Below are 26,108 nucleotides of genomic sequence, written 5' to 3'. Positions count from 1 at the left end.
GAGAAAGGAACGGAGTGGACGGGGTGAACTGGCACTGTGGTTGAGAGCTGCTTCTCCTCAACAGCGGAGTAACAGATATCTAAACCAAATATGCAAAATGTCAATGCTTTTAAAAAATCCAGGTTTAGGCTATTTTATGTTCTTTTGGACTGTTTAATAATTAAACATTTACAAAATTTATATTTAAAAAGCCTCTGAGGTTGCTGAAATACTTGAGGTCATTTCAACGAGCCTTTAGGAAGAAACTACAGTGTAACAAGGCATTGGGGACACAGACATGAAGGTGACAGGGTCCCTACCCTAAGGAAGCCCAGCCGGAGGGACAGAGCTGTAACAAACATCCACAGTAAAGTGTGGTGGCCACAGTCATGTTTCACACTGTGGCATCAGACTGGAATGATTGACTCTATGGTGACTCTGCTAGACAATGTTAAAGAAACCTAGACCAGATCAATGACAAAAAGTCATGATGAATGAAGTTGAAAGATGACTTACTTTCTTATTTACTCTTTCAGATGCATCATTAACAAATTGTTCACAGAGAAAGATCCTCAGAATGTAATTGGCAAATGCTCCCATGTAATTTATTTAAATGAATAATTACTGTGTCCTTTAGCAGATGTTTCCTTTGTGGCCCCTTCCAAGTCTGTCTTTACGACCTTTTTTTTCCCATAGAAATACTGTCTTCTCAGATAGATCATCAAATCTCGACAGAGAGGGCTGTCTGGTTTTCATATTTCCACTGCCCAACCTCTGGAGTTTTTAAGTATATTCCTATATAAACAATAGTGATGGTTTGTGTTTTTAAAAAGATTTTATTTATATATTTTCAGAGAAAGGGGAAGGGAGGGAGAAAGAGAGGGAAATGCTGATGCAAGAGAGAAACACTAATCGTTTGCTTGCCTCTTGTACTGGAGATGAACCTGCAACCCAGGTGTGTGCCCCGAATGGGCATTGAACTGGCGACCTTTTGCATTGCAGGATGACACCCAGCCAGCTGAGTCACACTAGTCAGGGTGATGGTTCAATTTTGACCGATGGTCTACTATGTAGTATGGAATCATAGTAAAGAGACACTTAATCCCAAACTCAGTATTAGGGGCCAAGGGCAACAGGGAGACACCTGGAGTTCAGATCCGCACTGTCTGAAATGTGCAGGTACAGTATACAAAGACTGTATTGCCATGGATAAAAACGGGGCAGATGACACCCATCATTTCAAGCCAAGGAATCACTACAGTTAAATACTAGGTAAGAAGCTTGGCAAGGCACACTGGGATTTGAACAATACACTATTAGTTCCCCTTCTTGAGAAAATATTAATGGAAAACACTAAAGTTGGGTTTCTATCCAACTTTCCTCCAAAGAAAAACCACCACCAAACTTAGCCTTCCCCTGTTGGTGTAAAAATAAAAACAGGGGCAAAATCCAATTTATTCTATTCATAGCTGTACTTGGCCAGTAGTAATGCTAACAGATTCTCACCGATAATTATTAGAAATAGAACAATAAATATTTGACATCTCAGTTTTAATTAAAATGAGCACGATGTGATACTGAGGTGATAGTAACAAGAGAGATCTTTGATAAACCAGCAAAGAGGGGACAGATAGAATATCTGAGTCACAGGAGTAAACACACATGACACCTGTTGGCTCCACAGAAAACTCATTTTCTGGGGTCCTTACTGTGTTTATATGTTATCTGCATACACTGGTCTCCACAGCAACCAATGACTTGGGGTTACAAATTTTTACTGGAATTAAAAACATGTTTATGTAAAAGACGAGTTTTATGTGTGTACAGAAAACAACATTTTTACAATAAAAGGGGGGAGAAACAAACAAACCCAGAAGCACTGAAAGCAATCAAGGTCCCTTAGGAGATAGAAAGTAAAGTCAACACAATCCAAGGAACAGTGGCAGACAGCAATGGGGCCACGGCAATCTAAGTATGTGCAAGGCAGCAAAAGTGGCCACGAGGACAAACCTTGGTGTCCCTCTCTGGGCTCCCACTGTAGTCTTGGGAACCCACCTGTGGTCCCCCTTCCTAACCTAACTGGATGCCACTTATCTACCCTTTGTTGGTGGCGTCCAGGTAAGGACTTTTCCTACGTCAGGGACTATGGGAAAGGCTCCCTGTTCCAGAAAGAAGTTGCCGGATCTACAGAGTGTTCTTTTCTTTCCAGAACAGAAAGGCTGGAATTTGACTCTTTTTTTCTTTTTCTTTTTCTTTTTCTTTTTCTTTTTCTTTTTCTTTTTCTTTTTCTTTTTCTTTTTCTTTTTCTTTCTTTTCTTTTTCTTTTTCTTTTTCTTTTTTTTGCAGCCTCAGTTACCTGATTCCTCCCTGTGTCCCACTTGCTGGTTTGGTTCCTAAAGGTCAGCTTCCATGTGTGCTGGGTAAACCCTGGAAGATAATAGATTTTTTGCTTTTATTTCATTTCTTACCTCAGACCCCACTTCCTTTCTTCTGTCTCTGTGGGGGGTTTTTGGCTAACAATGAGAATAAGAGTATTATGATTGAGTTCTTACTATATTTCACACACTTTTCTGAATAGTTTTTAAGTGTTTCCTTTTTGAAGTCTCATTAACAAGTCGAGGTTCATATATTTTCTATCCTATTTCACAGATGAGGAAACAAGGAGAGCTAATAAGTGGCTGAGGCAGCTCACGATCTCCACTAGTGGCCATGCTGACTTTCATGATAGCGAAATAACCTGGGGTAGTGCAGAACCTGGGGGAAATATAGTAACTTTCCATGTCCCTGAAATACCTTGATGTGAGTTAAATGATTTCTGATGACACATGTCCGAGTTCCCATGACATCTTTCTTTGACTGTCCTAAAAGCTGGTCATGTTGTGTGTGTTTTGATAGTGGTGGCCTTTTATTCCCACTCCTCTAACAAGCATTTGGATACCTACTATGTCTTCTAAGAAATCAAAAAGAATTCAGGTGGAATACCCGCCCTCAGCGAGCTTTTAGTCTAGTAGAGGAAGCCAGACAAATACACACAAGTGTAAAAAGTGCTCTTAGTGTGCATCGGGACACAAGGCAATTGTGCCACAATCAAATTTATCGGAGGTAAACAACAGGGAAGGTTCCACAGAGGAGCATTGCCAGGATATATAATCGGGTAACTACCCTGAGCAAATTACATTAATTGTTCAATTCTGTATTTTTTCATCTTCTAAAGTATGAAGTAGCAGATTTCATAGGACCTTGGGGCCAAGCTTAGCTTTTCTCATATCTCGTTTCTAATTTAAATGATAGTTTCAGGGATTGTGTGGTATTGACGTTTCTATGCTGGCTTGAATTGTTTTCCCAGTGGGCGCTTTGACAGTTCATAGATGTATTTGCATAATTGGCTGAGTCCTGATGTGAAGCTGACATGTCTGTGATTCTCAAGGTCTGAGAGAAGCTGGTAGAGACTGTGACAACCATGAGTTAACATTTTGCCCTCTGTTATTACCTAATTATGTACATTAATTATCTCATGGAAGGGTTTGTGGTGGTGGTGGCTGAGAAGGTCTGTATTTTCAGTGGCTGTTTGGGGAAGGTCTGAAGTGCCCTCTGTAACCCTGGAGAACACAGGACACAGTGTAAGTGAATCCATCAGATTCGCAGTGTGGTGCACAGAAATTTGGGTGGTGAAGGGCTGCTTCTTATGTAATGTAGCACAGCACCTGGAGCTCCGGGAAGGAGAGCTGATGCAGGAGAGACCCCATGTGTGATGGAGCAGGGAAGGTATGTATTCATGAAACAGGGCAATAGGGTGAGGAACAGGATGAAGAGAGTAAGACCAACATGTGAAAGAGTGAGGTGCACCTGTCTTTATTTCAAATTTTGGACTTTTGTTTAGCATGTTTTTTTGCATTAATATTAATTTTAAAATATCATATGAAAGTATTTATCTTGATTACTGTGTTTTTGACAGCCCCTCAAATTGTGCTCTAAGTGGAGTGCTTCACCCTCCTCTATCTTCTGCTGGGGGGAGCGTTGCATGATTGCACTTGAACTGACCTGTTTCCATGCTTATTATCACCCAGTAAATGGAGTTGTTGCATCGTGTTGTAGAGGTGACCTCACAGGTCACTTCTGATGCTACCTTAATCCAGAGGCTGCCGCCAGGGGTCTTGGGGACCACGTTCAGCCTGCAGACGTGCATTATTGCCACCAACATGGTTTAGTTTTGAAAATGGAGTTGCCTTCATTTTGAAATGGAAAGGTGCCTTCTAAAACAATTTGGATATTTGACTTCTTATGAAATTTGGATCTATGCTTTTTCATAGCAGTAATTAACTAGAGCTGACCACACTATCTCCTCAGTTTCACCCGGCCTATTTTGTAGGTGTCTGTTACTGCCTGGTGCGGTAAGCATTGACATTCTGAGCCCTCATTAACTGCAGGATTCTTTCAATAATCCCTCTTAAATACATGCTTTCATTCATTTAAGAAATACTGACTTTTGTGGACTGATGTGTAAGATATGGCTGAGGAGCAAGATGACATGTTACCTTTCCTCTTGGAACTTAATTGTAATCTCTTAGGTTATGCTATACATTGTATTATATCCTTAAAAAAGGTATATTCAAGTCCTAACCCTGATAGCTTAGAATATAGCGTTATTGGGTCTTTACAGAGGTCATCCCGTTAAAATGAGTTCAATAGAGTGAGCCCTAAGCCAATAAGGCTGCTGTTTTGCAAAGAGGAGGACACTGGGCCTCAGAGACAGACACAGACAGAGGGGAAACCACGTGAAGATGTACAGGCAGACGATGGCTGTGGGACTGGAGAGATGCGTCTATCATCCAAGGAATGCCCAGGATCGCGGGCCAACACCGGAAGCCAGAAGCCACAAGGAAGGCTTCTCCCCAGGGCTGCCTGAGGGAACCTGGCCCTGCTGATACCTAGACTTTCAGCCTCCAGAGCTGAAATCATAAATTGCAGGTGCTTTTAGCCATCCAAGAATTTGGCATTTCATCACGGCAGCCCTAACAGGGCTCAACTAAGTAACGATTTGAACCAGTTGTTTAATAACAATTGTGACCAGAATCATGAAGGGTGAGTACAGAGTGCATGCTGGTGTGATGGCTGATCTTTTGGGGAAGTTAGGAGGTTTTGGGGTCTTTTTGGGAGGACGTGTACTTTAGCTGAGGTCTGTAAGATGAGTAGGTGTTACTTGCTAGTCCTGAAAACAGGAGCAGCCCAGACCAGAAAGACCGGTCTGCACAGAGACTCCAAAGAAAGAAAGAGCAAGATGTTTTCAAGAAACTGCAAACCAGCTGGTGGCTGAGTTGGAGATGGGAAATGGTGGGACCCAGTGAGGTGGGCTCTATTCAGGAGGGTGCATTGATTGGCTTCGGAGAAGTTATTTAATGACTGAGAATAATGATCTTGCTTACCTCATAGGGCCGTCATGAGGATTAAATGAGGTAGTAACTGAAGGGGACTTCCAAGAATAGCTGGCATATGTGGCTCCATAGATGTTACCTGTAGTTAGGATTCCCGTTCGAGTTACCATCAGTTTTATGAAGGCAAGGATGCGCAGGGCCCGAGCTTCCCTTAGCACATTGGTCCCTATCCTGAAGGCAACGGGAAGCTAATATATTCTTTTAACCAGGGCTTTCACTTAACCACATTTTATTTTTAAAAGATCCCTCTAGCCGCAGGGTGGACTGGAAATCAGTGGAGAGGAGGGTCACTGGAGAAAGTCCCTGGGGATAGGTGTTGGTGGTGGTAGTCCTGCCTCAGTCACTTTGTAGAATTTGGAGAGATCACAGAACCATCTTAACAAATTTTGAAATTCCACATGACCCTGCTTTCTTCTGTCTTAGGGTTTTCTTCTAGAATAAATATGCCCTGGGTGACGCATGGATTTTTATCTCAATTCTTCCATAAACTTAGCAGGATGGCCTTGGGCAAGTCTTGCCAGTGCTCATGTAATCAGAGACAGAACAGATACAAGGGAACAACAGATTAGTACGTGGTGAAGAGAAGACTTGGTTATCGAACACATCCAAACACGTCTCTAGGAGATTCTAAGCACTCATATTCTCTACTTGCTTATTTATTGCCTCTATGTCTTGTGACTTCATTTTAGAAAAGAAATGGAATGGCTTTGCTTTTCATAAAGCCACATTCATTGCTATTGGAATTTGTGGACTCAGGTGAAGGCAAAATGATGGACTGGCAAATGTTCACAACGAATGCAAGTTTTTAAAAAAGTACTGGATGTGCTGAAAATTCATTAGGTAATGAAAGCAATCAAGAGAAATTGAAAATGCTCTAATTCTCCTGGATTTATGATTGATTTTAATACAAACTATCATATTTAATAGGATTGGTTTGCCTAATATTGGCAGGCTTAAAAATTACTTAATGAATCCATCGTCAGTGGAAGATTCACCTGTGATACCAAAGGTGGAAAATGTTAAAGTGTAGAAACATATCAGCCAATGATCATTTCCTAGTGACTGTTTATGACACTCAGCTTTGAAAAGGGAAAGGCAGTCTAGGGCAGAATTTCTCTGGAAACTAAGGAAATTCTAATGTTTTCTGCATTTATTATAACAGAGTACCATTTTAGATGGGTTTATTTTTTTTATAATGCCCTTATTCATTATCTTTATTCCCTACTGAACAAAATTCTGCATGAATATTAACTTATTTTTAATAAACCCTCTTGTGTGCTCTGATTAAAGCACTCATATTTATATGCAAAAGATGGTGTTTTGACTTACATGAATTTTCAGAACTAAAAAGACATCACACGGGACTAAGAAATGCCATTATAAAAGAGATTCTTGTTTACATTAAAAAAATCTTATCTTCATATTTTTCCTGCATATGTGTTTAAAGTGAGCAATGTACAAAGCCATTTAAAAAGATGTTGCTGTGTGTTATATATTTCAGGGTGATTTTAATTTTTTTTCCACCAAATGAACTGCCTGATTATGATGACTTTTGCACAGTTTTAGGCAAAAACTTTTTTCCTGTGTCAAGGTGAGGTACTTCCATCAAAATCCTTCTCAGCAACTCCATGATGTTTAACAAACTGGGCTTAGACATGATTGTCCTTTTGTCATTCTGTCCTTGTTTAAACACCATGATTACAGAAATTTGGGGTACCTTCTTCACACTGTATACCCCCAAGTGCTACGAAAGTGCCTTCCTGGTTCATAGAAGGTGCCTAATACATGCTACTTGAATGAGTGAGGAAATAGACAAGTAGTTCTCATACCAGAAATGACTTCGTGCAGGTAGGCGATACCGTGTGAGGGGAGACCTTTTGAATTGTGCACCCTTGAGACTAAGAATGAATGCCAGCATGTGCCAGTGGTGGCCACAATTTGCCAAGTGACCTGATTTGCCCAGTAGCCCAGTTTCTCACTGGCGCCAACTGGCCTCTGTAACTGTGAGCCGTCAGAGCACCAGGAACCCAAACACTGTTTTTTATCCAGGATTCTTAAAGTGTGCTTCCTGAACCACTGCATCAGCATCTCGTGGGAACTAGTTTTTCACGTCAGTTCTCAGGTCTCACCAAGAGGTGAGGCATCAAAAACCGTGCCGTACAAACTCTCCAGGTGATTCAGATGTGTGCTCACGTTTGCAACCAGCTGCTCCAGGCTCTGCTGGTTCAGGGACTGCTAACTGTTACCTCTTCTCTTCCTTTGTGTTCTTCCAGTGATGTCCAACTTCCCTGCTAGTTGGCACATTTTAAGTTCAGGACACAAATACTTCATAATGATTAAATTTTGTCCTTTGAAGGGTTGTCCTCTTTTTTTGTTTATTGATTTTAGGGGCACAGAGAGAGAGAGAAATTTGTTCCACTTGTTTATGCATTTATTGGTTGATTCTTGTGTGTGTAGAGTAATGCTTTAACTAACTGCACTGCCTAGCAAAGGCTAGGAATTGCATTCTTAAAGTAATCTGCATAGCTCAGGTCTGACCGACACTTTACAAGCTTGCCTTGGAATTCAAATCTTAGAAGTTGTGTTATTATCTATTGCACCATAGCAAATGACCCCAAAACATAGCAGCTGCAAATGGGCACCATTTATGATCTCACAGTTTTTGAGGCTTAGTTGGGTGGTCCTGGCTCAGGGTGTTGCCTAAGACAGGGTGTTGCACTCAAGGTGTTGTCTAAGACAAGAGCCGTCTCTCGGCTCAGCTAGGAAAGGCTCTGCTCCTGTGTTCACCTACATGGCTCCTGGAAGACCTCGGGAGAGCTGCTTTCAGGCTTGCTCATGTGAGCCTCTCCTCGGGGCTGCCTTAGGATATGGCAGTTGGCTTCCACCAGAGGTGTCAATCCAAGAGGGGGCGAGAGAGCATTCAAGAGGGAAGCCAAGGTCTTCTTATAATCTAACCATGGAAGGGATGGGTAGCACCATCACTTGTTCTGTATTCTATTCATTAGCAGCCCATGAAGGGGAGAGCATAATCCAAGGCCATGAATACAAGGAGGCAAGAATCGTGGGTCAGTTTCAGAGACCACCATGTAAGCAAATTATTTCTCACTTTGTTTAGTATTTAATATTGCAATGTGTCAAATGGGACTCTTGATTTCTAGTGTCAAACATCTTGACAGAAACTGGCTTATCCAAAAAAAAATGTGTACAGTACGGCGTCGTGTGATTTAGGCGACTGAGTAGATGTTGTCACCTGGATGTGGTCCTCCTGGTTCTGCTTGCTCTGCATGGCTCCATTCTCAGGTAGCTTGTCCTCTGTTATTGCCATCAAAGTCTTTAAGGCTTTGGGGGTCAAGGTCAGTGGAATAGCATGGAAGTTTCTTTTCCCAGAAACTCTGGCATAAATTCCCTTGGTTGAGTGGTTCATAAGCCCATGCCCAAACCAACTGGGAGACAGGAATCATGCCTGTGTTGGCTGAGACCCAGGACACATGCTGCACCCAGTCAGGGGTGAGCCTCACAAGCTGTGAGAGGGGAAGGTTAGTGCCGTTCAAGGGACATCAGGCAAGCATTTCACTAAAGTGCTGCCTGTACTGTCTCCCCCGTTTGCAGTCAACTGAAACCTACTGGAAAATGCCCACCCTTGACCTCACCATTGACCTCCATACCCACTGGATCACAGAGCCCTGTGGATCTCCTACTATCTCTCATGGACATCCAAGTCACCGTGAATCTCTGGCCTAAAGCAATAATGTCTAAAGTCACTGTCTGCATGCTTCCATTTTTGTTCACCTCTGGCTGTTCTCCACATGGAAATCCAAATGATTTTTTTAATGCCATCTGATGAGGTTAGTCCTCTGCTGAAAATTCATCCAAGTCCCATTAATTAAAATCCAGGTGCCACATGACCTGGTCTTCGCCCGCCTCTCCAGTTTGATCCGTGTCCACCACCAATGCTCACTCTCTGAGTTCCTCGAGTTCTCTAGGCTTCTTCTTGCCACAGGCTTGCCACATGCTGTCTCTTCCTCTGAGGAAGCTCTTTCCTTTCATTGTGCTTGTCCCCTCTCCCACCCCACCCCATCTCACCTTTGCTCATCCACAGGGTCCCACTTGGGTGTCACTTCCATAGCCAGGTCTTCCCTGACCCTCCAACATTAGATTCCATCATAGCACCCTGCATGCTCTCCATATTGCAGGTATCTGAGTTTTAATTTTGTACTTCTTTAGCATCTTCCATCTTAATGAAGGCAGAAACCTTGTTATATTCACAGAGCTCCTATTCAGTGCCTAGGAGGCATTCAAAAATATTGAATGAATGTGATTTGTTCCTCCTCATCTTAGGCCTGGGCAATTGTGTTATCGAGAAGATTAAATACATGGCAAGACTCATTATAGAGTTGGAATTTGTGGGGGTCTTGCTTGTCCAAAAGCGCCCTGGCTCACAGGATTAAGTCAAGCACAGGGGAGAATAAGAATTCTTTTGAGGACCTACGATGTGAAACATATATATGTTGTTTCCCTTTAATTCTCATGACAACCTCTTGTGAGTTCAATGCACTACCTCTGTGTTGTAGCTGAGGCAACTAATGGCCAGAGAGCTAATGGGGCCCCCCCTCAAACTCACGTGGTTCAAACATAGTAGAGTTAAGATACCAAAGAAGTCACCTTGGTGCCCAAATCCCAGGTCTGATTGAAATTATGGGAAAGACAGTGGCATGCTCATTTTCCTAACTGTGGAATTTTGAGTAGGCCAAAGTAGGGAATCAGAAGGAGCATAAAAGAGTAGTTCTGTGGATTTTGTGCTGCTAGTTAGAGCAGAACAACAGGCATGCAGGCCCTGGAATGAGGGCGGTGCAGAATTTGGGGGAGCTAAATCTTTTAACTACATATTTCAGGTTTTCCTATGCATTCAAATAGAATTCAGGGGTGTCCAGTGTCCTGCAGTATAAAAGAAATCCCGTCTACCTAGTCTTCCCGTTATACTCTTCATGGGATTTCTGTGCATTGGGTAACTCAGGCATAAAATGAAACAAGACAGTCCATCCTGTTTCCTTGTTTCTCCAGTTGCAATGATATGCAAACTAGTCTATTTCCCTTTTTTCCAACTCTTACTTCAAAGACCTTGAGTTAATATGTGTTTGGCACAATAAAGCTCTTAAAGGGGTAGGAGTGCTTACTTGAGGGGGCCGTGAGGGAGCTGCAGTGCCAAACAGCGCTAGATGAGTGTAGGGACTGGCTTCTCGGTCCTTCCAAATTGTTCGTGAGGTGGAGGCTGGCGCAGTGGAATGATTCCTGCTAACGTGACAGTTTGAAATTTGTTTTTTTGTTTTTAAAAAATTTGTTTTAATGTCTCTGTAAAGTAAGTCCACCCCTCCCCACACACGCTCCATGCATGTGTGCTTAATGTGACAAGAATGCAAAAAGGGACCTAGGAGGACGACTGCGACCTACTAATTGATGAAGAAAAGGAGGGAGCGATGGCATTTCAGCCTTTGGGACAGGTGGCGAGTCCCACATCTCGTGAGTCTGGGAAAAAGGAAGCGCTATACAGGCATTTTTGAACCATGAGTTAATCCCCTACTGCAGTAAGCATTAACCAGTGTGACAGGGGACCAGTGCTTGGCAGGACATGGTTAAATCTGCAAAACACCCAGAGGGAATAAAGAATCACCAAGTTGTTGAACAAAAGGGAAAATGTATATAAAGAGAAGAAAAAGAAGAAGAATGAGGAGAAGGAGAAGAAGAATACTCACCCAGAGTGTCAGAGTATTTGGGATCATTTCCTCTAGAGAACAAAAAGCTGGCAACAGGGTAGAAAATGGTTCTGAGGGTGGTGAATTCATCTCATGTCCTGTATATGTATATACTCTGGTTCCAAACACCTGCGGGGAGACCCCGTGAATGAGGTCAGCACTCACACCTTCATGGAGGTGTCCATCAAACACCTGGTTAGTTCCAGTCCCTGGTTACCGTGGATACCATGGGAACAGAGAGGCATGATTAATTCCCGCCCTGAGCTTACAGTCTAGTTTTTAAAAAGCACAACATAATGGGACAAGTGCAGCCGATGTGACAAGGGCAAAGATGGAAGTACCCGTTGCTTCAGAAAGTGAATAGTCAGGATTTAGCAGACATTTCCAGACACCTGGGAATCTGGAGGATAATACTGGTGAGGTTGGCTTTACGTGTTAGCTAGACTAGGCTACCATACCCAGTTACTTAGTCAAACACTTATCTAAGGGTGGCTACAAAAGCGTTTTTGAAGAGGTGGCTAACATCTACCATCGGTTGCCTTTAAGGAAAGATTACTCTGGATGATGTAAGGAGGCTTCAAGAATCAGTTGAAGGTCTCATGAGCCAAACCTGAGGTTTCCCAGAAAAGAAATTCAAGATAAGTATCGACTTGACTGAGTTTGCAGTCTGCCAGAACTGCCCTCAGGATTTCAGATGGACTGGCCAGTCCACACAGTCCTGTGAGTCAATTCCTTAAACCCAACCTTTTACACATAGCATACTCGGCCCCCCTGTTTCTCCGGAGAACACTCCTGATACAGTATCTTAGTTGTCTGAGGTTGGGGCAAGCACCGGGAAGGCGTGTAAGGAAGTGACAGTACCCAGGCTGGCCTGGAGTGAAAGAGAAGTGACCAGAAAGCACATTGTATGTGACCTAGAGAGTTTGAAAGGGTTTTACATCTGGGAAATGAGAGGATCCGATTTACATCTTAGAAAGGACATCCGATTCTATGATTACTGAGAGCAGAAGTCAGGAAAAACATATTTCCATTCCAGCAGGAAGGAATTCCTAACAAGGAAGGCATTTTTAGTAGGAGAAGGAGGTGCTGAATCGCTCCCGGAATTTTCAAAATAATTGGACATCTCAAATCATCGATGGCCACAGTCTTGCGATAGGGGGGCAACTCTGTTTACAATCACGAGTCTTTCTGCTCCACCTGCCTCCTTCATGGCTTGTAGCCTTCACTTGTTTCTCACGTCTGCAGTTGATAGCTTTCCTTAGGAAGCTCTCCTTGTAACCAGGGAAAGATTCCACCCTGGCCAAGCAGCCTTTCTCCAAGACGGTGGAGGTGGGAGGGTGGAGGTCAGCTGGGGATTCCCTCTGCCAAAGTGGAAAGAAGAGCGAATTCACAAACGGACAGGAGTTCCGCTGCCTCCCGAGTGTGGGGAGAGGACTCGCCCACGACAGCGGCAGCCTAGACTCTGCCTGCCCGGCCTCTGCAGGTTCGGTTCCCTCACCCGCGCCCGCCACCTCCGCGGCCCCCGCGCGGCGGTCGAAGAGTCTGGGCGGGGACCGGTACTTGCCAAGCGGGGATCTGGAAGCAGAGGTGCGTGGGGAGCGCCCAGACAGACTGAGAAGTCCGAGGTGTCCCACCCCGCTGCTCTAAGGAGAACATTTGCAACCCCAGTCCCCAGCAAAGGGATCTTGCTCTGAGACCCTAACCAATTTTTCTCTGCATCCCTCGATGAACTCACCCTGGCTCCCGGTGCGTTCCCCATCCTTTTTGTTCGGAACATTCTGCCCCGAGCTCCCTGCCCAGGTCAAGCACCCTTGGAGAACGGGAGGGGGCTGCCGGTGACTGGATCACGGAGGCGCAGGCAGGAGGGAGAAGCCAGCACCCCCGGGGCCGCCCCTGCGGCAGAGGTGTTCGGCGCCCAAGGGGCACTTCTCTGCACCACCCTGGGGGCCCAAACGGGGGGAAGGATGCTCCCGTGCAAGGGGTTCGGGAACCCGAGCCCCGGATCTGGGTTCTACCCCACTCACCCCGCCTGGGAGGGAGAGGAGTTGGAGCCCAGCGTGCGGGGGAATGAGAGCGGGGGTCTGGGCAGGGCCAGGGTTAGTGGAAGGGGCCGAGAGAAGAGGCAGCAGGTGAGTCCGAGGGCCGCGTCCCCCGACGGGGGGCGGGCGGAGGGGGGGTTGCGAAGGGAGCGGCTGGCAGGGGCGACGCCGACGAGGGTTGGGCTGGGCGGGGTGCGGAGAGGCGAGCCCGGGCGTTGGAGGGGGGAGTGGGGAAGCGGCGGAGGGGAGGGAGTTCCGAAAGGAGGGAAGGGAACGGGCGAGCCTGGAAGGCAGCGCCGCGGAGCGCGGCCGAGCCCGGGCCAGAGCCGCGCGGGGCACGGAGCGCTCGGCCGGGGGAGACGCACAAAGACATGCGAAGAGGGGCTGCGCGAGGCTCGCGCACAAAGACGCCGGGGCGCAGGGCCGCCTGGGCTGCACCGACCGCCCCCGAGCCGCGCCGGGGCCGGGCCAGCGCCGAGCCCGGGGCGGAGCGCTCCGCGGCGGCGGCGGCGGCGGCGGCTGCGGGCCCGCGCGGGACCCGGGTCTCCCGCGCTCCCCGGGTGACCCGGGCCCGGCCACAGGCGCGCGCGGGGGCGGCGGCGCCGGAGCCCAACTTGGCCTCGGCCTCGCCCTCTGCCCAGCCCGCCGGTGTCCCCTCCTTCCCGCGATTTCGTTTCTTCTCACGCTCCCCCCACCCCCTCCCGCGTCCAGCCCGGCTCTCCCCACCTTGTAAAACAAAGCCGGGGAAAATGCCTGCCCGTGCAGCTCGGAGCGCGCAGCCGGTCTCTGAATAAGAAGTGAGTACAATGGCGTGTTTGTAGAAGGTTCAAGTCCGTCTTTTTAAAAAACATTTTGAATGCTGCATGCCTCATGCTTCCCAGCGCCTCGCGGGAGAGACCCGGCTATAGAGCAGGAGGTGAGACCTCGGGGACCCCCGTCCACCTCCCGCCCCGCGCTTTCCCGCCCCAGCCTGTCGGAGGGGGGGGGGGGGGGCTGCAAACGCCCCTGGGGCTGCGAGCGGACGTTTTCCACCTTCGTTTCCCGTCCAAGGTGTTGGGTCTTGATCTGGGCTTGGAGGCAAACCTGTATCCCCCATCCCCGATCCCCTCCTCGCTGCTTCTCCCCCCAACCCCTCCTCTCCCGCTGGTGCCTGAGGGTTGGTATCTGCCCTGGGGATGGGTCTGAGACACCTGGGGGGGAGTTTCCCAAGGAGGAGGAGGATCAGCCCTCGGGGTAGCCGACTGGCAGGGCGCGAGGTGACCCTGGTCACACTTGTTGCCTGTCGCGTGGTGGGATTGGCAGTGGTGCTGAAAAAGGCTCGTTTCTCCTGGTATTGAGTCGTCCATTGAACCCGGGAGTGGAGCAAGGAAGACACAGCTGGGTGAGGATGGGAGACGTGGACTAAGAGGTGCGGGGGGCAGAGCAGGGAGGTAGTGGCGGTGCTCGGCGTGTGTGGAGGGGGCTGGTCTCGGATTCCTCGTGCTGAGGGGCTTCTCTTCACCAAAGCAATGGAGATGGAAACCCAGAGGGTTCCCCACATTAGACCGAGAAGAAAGGCCGTTGTTTTATTTTGGTGCCCATTCTGTCTGCCAAATGTGCATTATATGTATTAATGTTAATTTAAAATAGGGCAATAGCTTAAAAGAATTAAACTCCATCAGGAAATGTATTAGCGTAGAGACACCCACAATGTTTAAAAAAATACCTGCCCCCCTTCTCCAAAGGCACATAATGATAAGGTCTGGTTTGGCAGTGAGATTTACAGTTGGGATTTGGGGAGCATGCATGTACAGTCTTGGGGTTTTCCAGTTCTACAAGACTGGAAACCACTAATATGAAAAAAACAGAAATAAGGAAGAACAGAGATCTAGAGAGAAAGTCTTGGGAAGCTTTCTTCAGAGAGATATTGAGCTTCTGTGTGATTTTGTTATTTGTATTTCAAAAACAGCCTAATTTTAGATGATGACCTTTATTTTTCATCAGACTCATCAAGAGGCTGGGAGGTTGGCTGGGGTGGCTAGACAGCAGATGACAGTAATTTTTAGCTATTATCAGCTTTTCTATTTAAAAAGTTTTTCTTTAAAAAAATTAAAATACTGAACACATTTGCAGTGCTAATTTTGAGTGAAGTTGCCTGTGTAAACATTAGCTGTTAAAGGTGTCTCCTAGTGCAGGGCTTTATTCAGAGCAGAGGAGTGTGTCAGGGAGGGAAGACTGCACATCCCTGTACTGAAGAGGTTGGACCATAGGAGATTTCTGTAATGCAGGTGTGCGGAGATTCACGTATATACAGGTACAGTTACCTCATTAAGCCCTGACTTCATCTCCTCAGAATGAGAACCATTTAGAGATTTGCCATCATTTTACAACACTGCTTAGGTCTGGTGCTGAACATACCTGGGTTTGCAAAGCCCGTGTGTGTGTGTGTGTGTGTGTGTGTGTGTGTGTGTGTGTGTGATGGGTAGCTGAAGATTTATTTTATGAACTCAAACTGCGGTAGCCCTACATTTAACTCTGGTAGACAGGAGGGCAATGTATGTCGCCCTGTGAAAGCTGACACCCTCTATTTCCTTCTTTTTCTCAAGTAATTTCAGGTTCCTGGAGGGTATTTGGGTGCTATTCCATAGGGATATCCATGCTTACCCAAAAGTGCCTTTTAGATTAGGGTATCATTTTATTAAACCCATACTATACACAATAATTTTACTTGTAACAACCATGGACAACCATAATCAATTAAATAATTGATTATTCTAGCTGTGTCAGTGGCTCGCACCCCCTGTTTTGGGGCCATTCTATTACCCCTTTTGGTTTAATGTTTCTGTTCCAGTCAAATGTATTGTAGTAAATGACTTATTTTCCCCTCAGTAAGTGGAAATCTGGTACCTCTTGTATTTGCTAAAAAGGAATCCATTAATGATATTTTTGAACAGCTGAGATAAATAATAAATGAATTTAGATTCACCTCAGAGTATATGGGAATTTGTAAGAGAACACATAAATTCACTCTAATGCAGCAATTAGCTTTGCACAGAGCGGTGTAGGGTCCAAGGTGTGAGACAAGGGTTTAATTTTTTTCTTGATAATGTTCGCTGTTGAAATGGAAGAAACTAGTCATGTCTCATCTGCACCAAGGATTCTGCCAAAACGGGTGGCAATACTTTTATTTTTATAAACACGTCAGAGATCAAATAGCAAAATCTAGAGAGTGCTTAATCATGACCCCACTGCAGCGGATAAAGCAAAAAGAAATGATTGGGCTATTGTGGTTTATTTATTATCGTGTATTACCAGAAAATTACTAATGTTTTACTTTGAACAAATAGGACTTGAGTCACGAATTCACTTACAATGCATTGCCTTTATTATAGTGATTTTGTGGTGTGAAGTGTTAAGCACTTGAGAAGAACGACGGAAGAGCCTTCTTCTCCATGAGTTTTCAAATATCTAGTATCATCAACTCTTAGGAATTCACTGAGTTTTTGTTGCCTCGCATGGCAGACATATATAGATTTTGGAATTAATTAGGAAGAGTCAGGCATGCTTTGATTTTTTTTTTAAGTTTCCTGGTCCACCTCCTGTTGTTGTTTTTTTCCTGATCCCCAATAGCAGCGGAGAGCTAAGACTCCGCCCCTTTTCCTTGAACTCATATACGGCCCAGAGCTTCCACCAGGGGAACAGAGTTCAGTCAAAAACCTTGGCTGATCCCTTAAGCCCACCACTACCCCTCTGGTCTCCTCCAACCTAACCCTCATTCTCTGTCATTGTCAGTGGCGGCACCTGATTTGCTGGATCCAAAATCTGCCGCTCAGAACTCCAAACCGAGGCTCTCGTTTTCCACGAAACCCACAGTGCTTGCTTCTCGAGTGGAGAGTGACACGACCATTAATGTTATGAAATGGAAGACGGTCTCGACGATTTTCCTGGTGGTCGTCCTCTACCTGATCATCGGAGCCACCGTGTTCAAGGCGCTGGAGCAGCCGCACGAGATTTCCCAGAGAACCACCATTGTGATCCAGAAGCAGACGTTCATTTCCCAGCACGCCTGTGTCAACTCGACTGAGCTGGACGAACTCATCCAGGTAACGGCCCAGACCAGGAGTTCCTCCGCTTCCTCTGCTTCCTCTAACGGGGGCAGAAAGAGAAAGAGCTAGAGGAGACAGCTCAGAGCACAAAGCTGTCCTGATGTACCCTGCAGGGACCCTGGTCCACCTTCCTCCTCAGCTAGGCTGCTTCCCCACAGTTTGTCTCCTCTCTACCCTTCTCCCCTGTTTTCTTACCTCTGCCGTCTTTTCTTCTCCTTTTCCCTTATCTCTTCTTCCCATCGTTCCTCCTCATCCTCTTCTGTTCCTGCTCGTCTGTATGTCTGTCCTGGTGTCTCGCTGCTTTTTTTTCCCTCTGCCCTGCTTTGGAACTGCCAGTGGACGTTCATGGACATGGGGGTGAGCTTGCTGGAGGCCCTCCTGGTTAAATGACCTCTGTTGACAGAGATGCTTTGCTGGGGCAAATGAGAGAAAAATATAAGGCAGACCAGGAGTGTCAATCATGGCACTCACCGTGGTAAGATAGGAAAGATGAGTCTCTGGTGTGACCCTCTTGCCATAGGCACCCCTCATGGCCCATCAGGACAAAGGATAACTCCGATAACTGCCTTTGCTAGCCGTCTAGGAGGGTGATTGGTCATTGCATCTCCAGATCCCAAAGAAAAGCAATTTATTACTGCACAAAAAACAGAGTTTTTGAATAAAAACGAATTTAGTTTTAATTTATTAGATGATAACAGGTTAGTATCTTTATGGAGAAACATTTTTGTTTTAAAATTTAATCCCCAAATGACTTAAACATTTCAGTTTAAGCCTCCTTGGAGTAGCTCTATTTTTGTTGTAGATTTTTGCCTCAAACGGAAGTCAAGCCTGGTTGAGAAGGCAGCCCTGGAACTTTCTGTTAACAAGAGGTCTGACTGGTTGTTGAAAACATTCACCCTCATCTAATGGTTGGTTTTACATCATTCAAATGAGTTGAAATCATAGGTTGAGGGAAGAAATCATTGTTGGTTTTAATAGAGCTTCTTGTCCCAAGACCTTTCCTCTTTTATTTCCTCTTGCCACTAATTCTCAATTTCTACCTCTGCTCTGCAGAGCCCTCTGCATTTGAGAATACACAAGTTCAAGTTTTATTGAAAATTAGATGAGGGTCAGCTAATATTCTCTGACCCTTGTTTAGCTCCTATGACATTCAGACACTTCTGCATTTCACTATTTGACTTAAATTTTGAAAAGGGTCCTCATAGACTTATATACTGAATTCTGTACTATTTTTAGATGATAGCAACATTTTCAGTAGTGACAGTGAACCTGACAACTAATGTCATGGTCCCACCCATCTCATTGCCTGTTCCTACGTGAGATCACTATTACTTCACTCTCTTTGCGCCTCATACTCTTAAGAGGTATGAGAAATCTTTGGGTTTTAGAAGAGCTACAAGTTGTCTTGGAGGTATCTTAGAGTACAGGTAAAGCCTAAACTTTGGGATCAAGTAGATGTATTTTAAACTCCACTTGAGTACTCTTCTAGAAGTGCCATTTTAAGCAAGCCATTTTGCTCCTTAAGCTTTAAAAGATCTATCTGGGCCCTGACCGGCTGTGGCTCAGTTGGATGGGCATTGTTCGAAAAGCGAAAGGCCACTGGATTGATTCTTGGTCAGGGACCATGTCTGGGTCAAATGTTTGGTCCCAGTTGGGGCATAAGCAAGGCAACCGATCAATGTTTCTCTCTCACATTGATGTTTCTCTCTCTCCCCTCCCCTTAGGGAATCAAAATAAATAAAATAAATGAAATAAAGTCTAAAAATAAATACACAAAATCTTTTAAAAAATAAATGATTTACCTGGACTAAGGAAAGAATATGTATCAAATAGGGTTGCCATGAAGAGATAATCCCAGTAAAGCATTTAGGTGCTTTAAAAGCATCAAGTTTGTTTGCTATCATCATCTTCTTATCCCCTACTTCCACCTCATCCTCGTTTTTTTGGGTTGAAGCATCTGATTCTTAGCATCTGAAGTGAGGTGTGTTTGGTCTTGGACAGAGATAAAAAGCCTGTAATTAGGACTATGCTGAAGGAAACTCTGTGTGAATCTGTAAACGCTCCCACTGCATGGCACCACCCAGGTTTATTGAGAATCATGAAAATGACCTGAAGGTCATGGCAGGTGGAGACAACCTGGAGGTGCCAACTGATCATTTTTACTACGTTGTTTTTGGAATGGCAACAAACAGAGCTTAATACAGGGCCTATTTTTTCCTTTCTGCTGCACACAGGCAATCCACTTTAGCTTTCCTAATATTCACTACCGGTTGAGTCTTGTTGCTTTTTAAAAATTTTAAGCATTTTTGTGCTTATTCAGTATTTTTCAATGAAGAAGTTGCCTATTATTTGTTGTTGTATGACTTACCTTTATAACCCGGATGGCGCTAATAAATTACTTTTTTTCTCTTTGAATAGAATTTCTTCTGATAAAAGAAATCTTTATAATGGCATGGCTTCAAGGACCAAGAGCAGCAATAAATAGGGAGGAAGGCAAGTGAGCCAGCAATCCCATATTGGAATTACATTTTATTCATTATGATTCTCATAAATTTCAAAGTGTTTTCCATGTTTATTTTCCCATTTAGTCATCCTTTAAAACCTCATCAATACATATATTATTATAACTTGATTTCTGGAGATTTATCTTCTTCCTTTGATTGAGCTTCCCTGTTTTTTTGTGCGCCTGGTAACTTCGTGTGGTGACGTATCCATGTGAAAGAATGGCCGCCTCTCTCAGCCTTTTCAGACTGACTGACGTATAGGAAAAGACTTCCACCAACCATCCCATCTTGAGACGCCTCTCAAGCCTTTGCTATGTATGGATTATCTTCTCTGGATTTGGACTGGTAAAGTAGATGGATTTGCCCTTTTCTTTTTTCAGGAGCTTGAATCTCTTGCTACCTCTGGTGTCTGTCAGTAGTACTGCAGATTTCTGGAGCTATTGGGAGCCACTCAGGTCTCTTTTATTCTCAGTGGTCCCCCAGTTTCTAGAATATGCTACATCCCATCAGCACTCTGACTAGGGCAAGACAGAAACCATTCCTTTGGGTAGCTCCTTTCAAAGCAGAAATGTTCGGCATGGCTCCGTTCTTTTCTTGCCCCATGATGGAGAGGTTGCCAAGCTGTGTTTTTCTCTGTCTCTGTACGTGGGCCCTGTGGAGCAGATGGAAGCTGCCCAGCTAGCTCACTTTGGTCCTCAGTGTCCCCCAGGCACCTAGAGTGTGCCAGGTCCCCTCAGAGCTCTGGGATAAGTAAGACAGAATCCAGTCACCTGGGCAGCACCCTAAAAACCCAGAATATTATGTGCACATTCCAACCCTTTCCAAGAAGAAGCCAGGGACTGGGAGTTTTCTTCCGATCATGGTGCACTGAACTAGGGTGAAGACTGTGTGATCTGAAAGACAACCAGGGCTTCCAGGCTTCTAGCCTGTCCGGATCGTATAGTGGTTAGTTCTCTGCGCTGTGAGAGATAACACAGGCATAACTTGGAGACATAGTGGGTTTAGTTCCAGATCACCGTAATAAAGCTAACATTATGATAAAGCAAGTCACACAAATTGTGACACAATTGCGCTTGGTTTCCTAGTGCATATAATAGTTATGTTCACACTATACTGTAGTGTATTAAGCATACAATAACATCATGCATCAAAAACAATGTAAATACCTTAATTAAAAAACACTTTATTGCTAAAAATGCTAGCCATCATCTGGGCCCTCAGGGAGTCATAATCTTTTTGCTGGTGGAGGGTCTTGCCTTGATGTTGGTGGTGCTGACTGACCAGGGTGGTGGCTTCTGAAGATTGTCACATCAAATGACTCTTCCTTTGATGGCTGCTCCCTCTGTGGTGCTGTTTGGCGGCATTTTACCCACAGTGGAACTTCTTTCAGTATTGGAGTCGATCTTCTCAAACCCTGTTGCTGTTTTCTTCAACTAAGTCTGTATAATATTCTCAATCCTTCATTGTCATTTCCACAGTCTTTACAGCATCTTCCCCATGAGGAGGTTCCATCTCACGAAGCCACTGATTTTGCTCATCCCTAAGAAGAAACCCCCATCGTTCAGGTTTGATCGTGAGACCAGCAATTCAGTCGCACCTTGAGGCTCCACTTGTACTTCTCCTTCTCTTGCTCTTTCCACCACATCTGCAGTTACTTCCTCCAACAAAGTCTTGAACCTCTCAAAGTCACCCAAGAAAGTTGAAGTCAACTTCTTCCAAATTCCTATTAATGCTGATCGTTTGACCTCTTCCCATGAACCACAAATGAATGGTCTTAGTGGAATCTACAAAGGTGAATTTTTTTCAGAAGCTTTCAATTCATTTTGCTGATTCATCAGAGGAATCCCTGTCTATGGCCGCAATAACCTTACGAAATGTAGTTGTTAGATAATCACACTTGAATGTTGAAGTTACTCCTTGATCCGTGGGCTGCAGAGTACACACTGGGTTAGCAGGCCTCCCCATCACAGCGCCAGGCTGCCTAGGTACATTGTCCACAAGCAGTGATATTTTGAAAGGAACCTTTTCTTTTTTTGAGTGGTAGGTCTCAGTGGTGGGCTGAAAATATTCTGTAAACCATGTTGTCAACAGATGTGCTCTAATCGAGACTTTGTTGTTCCATTTATAGAGCACAGGCAGAAGAGAGTTAGCATAATTCTTCGGGGCCCTAGGATTTGCAGAATGGTAAATGAGCACTGGCTTCCACGGAAACTCACCAGCTGCATTAGCTCCTCACAAGGGAGTCAGCAGGTTCTTTGAAGCTCTGAAGCCAGCCATTGGCTTCTTTTCTCTAGTTATGAAAGTCCTAGACGGCATCTTCTTTGAATAGGAAGCTATTTTGTCTACGTTGAAAATCTGCTGCTAAATGGGGTCATCTTCTGGAATTACCTTAGCAGGATCTTCTGGCTAGTTAGCTGTGGCCTCTACATCAGCATTTCCACTTCGCCTTGTACTTTTGTGTTGTAGAGGTGGCTTCTTTCCTTAAACCAACCTCTGCTAGCTTCAAACTTTTTTTATGCAGTTCCCTCTCCTCTTCATAGAACTGAACAGAGTTAGGGCCTTGCTCTGGATTTGGCTTTGGCTGAAGGGAATGTTGCGGCTGGTATGATCCCCTATTTAGACCACCCAAACTTTCTCCATATCAGCAATAAGGTTGTTTCACTTTTTTTACTCTTCATGTGTTCACTGGAGTAGCACTTTTAATTTTCTTGAAGGATTTTCCTTTGCATTCACAACCTGGTTCATTGGCACGAGAGGCCTAGATTTTGGCCAGTCTTGTCTTTCAACATGCGCTCCTCACTGAGCTCAATAATTTCTAGCTTTTGGCTTAAAGTGAGAAATGTGCGACTCTCCTGTTCACTTGAACACTCAGGCCCTGGTGGGATTATTAACTGCCTAATTTGAATATTGTTGTTTCTCATGGAACAAGGAGGCCAAAGGAGAGAGAGATGGGAAGCCCTGTAGCTGGAGCAATCAGAGCAGAGGCAACATTTATTCCTCATTGTTCATTGTCTTATGTGGGTGCAGTTGGCGGCACCCCAAAGCGATTACACTGGTACCATCGACAATCACAGACCACAGATCACCATAACAAATATGATAACAATGAACACATTTAAAATAGTGTAAGAATAGTGTAGAGTACGTGACACAGAAATACTAAGTGAGCCAATGCTGCTGAAAAAATGTTGCCAATAGACTTGGTCAACACAGGATTGCCACGAAACTTCAATTTGGGGAAAATGTAGTATATGCCAGTGCACTAAAGTGAAGTGCAATGGAACTTCATGCCTGTCCGCGGTCAGCTCTGGGCAGACAAGTGCGTGTCTGGGGGAAGGCATGCCAGGCAGAGAGGAGAGTGACAGCAAAGGTCCAGAGACAGGCACATTATTGGCAGGAAGGCCTCATGGTCAGAAGGAATGAACGAAGCAGGGAATTTACATGAAAAAACACTAAAGAAATAACAGGGGCTTAGATCCCGCAGGGGTGTCCAACCTACGACCTGTGGACCGCATGTGACCTAGAATGGCCATGAATGTGGTCCAACACAAAATTGGAAATGTATTTAAAATCTTTTTTTTGCTCATCAGTTTTCATTAGTGTTTGTGTATTTACTGTGTGGCCCAGGGCAATTCTTCTTCTTCCAGTGTGGCCCAGAGATGCCAAAAGGTTGGACAACCCTATGAGGGTTTTGTAAATCAGTGTAAGGGACCTTGGATTCTACTTGTAGTCTGTTACGGGAATATGGAAGGGCCTTGGGCAGAGCAGGGACATGATCTGGCTTTTAGGTCAAAAGCATCGCTGTGGCTGTCCTCTGAGGAAGAGAATGCAGGGGGCAGAGTCGGGCATCAACTGCAAGAATCCAGTGAGGGGGAGACGGTGGTGGTCTGGGTGAGGACGGAAGCTGGGGATGTGATGAGATGTGATCAAGTTGGGGTATTTCAAAAATAAACTCGACAGGATTTGATGTGAAGTGTGAGAAAAAGAAGTCAAGGATGATTCATAGGTTCAGGGCTTGAAGAACTGGCAGGATGAAGTTGCCAGTTAACGAGATGTAAAAACTTGGATAGAGCAGGTTTTAGCGAGGAGCCAGTGTCTGATTTGGCAAATGATTGGTTTGCATTGCCTTTTGGACACCCATGCAGGGTAGTGGTCCAAGGTGAAGAATACCTCTGGGACTTATCAGCATATTAATGATGTTTAAAGCTTTGAGGCCCAATGAAATCGCCTAGTGTGGGAGTGTGGACAGGTGGAGAGGAACACACCCAGGGCTTCAGTGGCGAGGGGATAAGACAGTGGTCAGGTGGGAGGAAAGCAGACCGCCTGGTGGTCTCTGAGCCAAGTGAGGACCTGTTACAAAGTGGGAGGGGTTAGCTATGTCAAATGCTACCGCCAAGTCCCACTCTCTTTACTGTGATCTGTAATATGCAACTGGTACTCTAGTCTATATATTCATGATAGTGAACTTATGTGTACTTAGCAACATTAAGCACAAAACATGACACACGTGATTTCTGAGCCATTAGCATCACCATAAACACAGAGGCCGTATGTGATGTGCTCAGAAAAGACAAATCCTGGGACCGTTTGGGACACATTAGACTCACATGGATAAAATAAATAGGATGTTCACCCTGCTTCAGACTTCTGAGTGGATTCTTTTTAAATAACTCAATTATAAACTGATGTATTGCTTAGAACCTTTAAAGTGTTTTCCCACAGAAATAAAGTCTAGGAGATGGCTACACGCATGCCTCAAGCTAGGCAATGAAAGCTTTCATATAGTAGCTAAACTGAAACACCAAGACCTGAGAGTGAAGCAAGAAAATTAAAAAAATATTGTTTTCATTGATTTTGTTTTTATTGTTTTTACTTATTTGGAACCAGCAAGCCATGTAGCCTCTCTGTGCATCAGCTTTTGGGGAAGATTAAATGATATGCATCTGATTTTTGTTATGTGATACCATATTGATAATGGTCATGGGTTACTTTTATTTCTTTCTATTTAAAATTTTTATTGATTGATTTAAGAGAGAGAGAGAGAGAGAGAGAGAGAGAGACATCAATTTGCTGTTCCACTTTATTTATGTATTCATTGGTTGATTCTTGTGTGTGCCTGACCGAGGATCAAACCCCCAACCTTGGTGCATCAGGACGGTGCTCTAAACAGCTGAGCTACCCAGCCAGTGCCTCTTGGGGTATTTTTATGAGGTGGTGAAACACCTCAGTCTTTCAGTGCTGGCTCCAAATAGTCATTTAAGGAGAGGTAGCTGTTGAAAAAACACCCAACAGATGCACCGTAGGTGATTAAAAATGAAAAAGTGAGTGAAGTTCAAATGCAGTCACCTCCTGAGGCCAGTGCTCTTCCCCTTTCATGCATCCGCTGTATCCTCAAGATACTCCATGTTGCTTTTACTGTGACTTTTCAACTCCTGCTCCTTTCTGCCCGGTTTGAAAATAGCTGGCTAGTTCCACCAGCAGGAACACATTCTTGCTTTGAGGGCAGGAGAAGTGAAGATCAACTTGATACTTCTTCTCCAGACATGAGACCCATCCTCCCCCCACAATCGCTCTAGCAATGGCCTCCTCCTAGGCTGCTGTGCTCTGAATGCTTTTGGGGCTGATATTCTTGTGTGAATGAGGATGAACAATGCAGCGTCTGTCAGTGACTGATGGAGAAAACATGGGGGAAGATGCCAGGCTGATTTCAGGGCTGATGGCTGTGGTGTGACACTCTGAAGTCAGCCCGAGAGGTGCCTGAGGGGAGAGTTTAATTGCATTTTTGTGCAGTAACTATTGGACAGTTGTCAAGTGGTAGCTCCGTCATTCCAGTTGGCTTGAGAAAAAGCATAAGAAATTCTGTAACGTGCCTATTTCTCAACAAAATAGATCTCAACTAATGCCGTATTTTCACTAACTGGTGAGGGTAGGGGTGTAGGATTGAGGAAGATGGGGGAAGGTTGGAGGAAGGCTAAGAAGCTAAGACAGGAAGAGTCTAAATCATTCCATTTTAGGAAGTAACTCATACACTATTTTTGCTCTCTCGATTCGGTGACATTGAACAGAGAAGAAATGTAAACCTGGTAAACAGTTTTGCAAGACTTTCGTTTCTCTGCATGACATGAGCAAGTCGTTAGTTAACTTAATCTGCAGGGTGTTAAGAAATTTAACCTGGCATCTGAAAGCTCGGACCTTTCTTGTAGGCTTGTTTACTGGCAATGGGTCAACTCATTGAACTGAGAAATACACTCATTTTACAGGGTCTGAAACAGGACCTGTCTAGCAGAATATTATTGGAGCATCATAGTATTGTGATATC

The 26,108-nt window shown here is 44.9% G+C and overlaps 1 protein-coding gene across 5 annotated transcripts in view; it reads left to right on the top strand.

Annotated features, from left to right (window-relative positions):
• Positions 1-26,108, top strand: part of KCNK2 (potassium two pore domain channel subfamily K member 2) — a 156,367-nt gene that overhangs the window by 52,316 nt on the left and 77,943 nt on the right. Inside the window, exons 1-2 of one of the 5 annotated variants that reach the window (XM_053658161.1) lie at positions 13,490-14,116; positions 16,972-17,282. In XM_053658161.1, coding sequence (XP_053514136.1) covers positions 14,071-14,116; positions 16,972-17,282 — 357 coding nt within the window. In that variant the 5' untranslated portion in view covers positions 13,490-14,070. Of the gene's footprint in view, positions 1-13,489; positions 14,117-14,246; positions 14,582-16,971; positions 17,283-26,108 lie in introns of those variants that run through there. The other 4 variants (XM_037159537.2, XM_037159541.2, XM_037159542.2 and 1 more) reach the window with 4 other exon arrangements.

The sequence above is a fragment of the Artibeus jamaicensis genome, unplaced genomic scaffold, assembly GCF_021234435.1.
Source record: "Artibeus jamaicensis isolate MK-2021 breed Jamaican fruit bat unplaced genomic scaffold, CSHL_Jam_final contig_2170, whole genome shotgun sequence".
Classification (NCBI taxonomy): domain Eukaryota; kingdom Metazoa; phylum Chordata; class Mammalia; order Chiroptera; family Phyllostomidae; genus Artibeus; species Artibeus jamaicensis.
The sequence above is the reverse complement of the archived record's forward strand: the minus strand, read 5'-3'. Positions and strand labels throughout refer to the sequence as shown.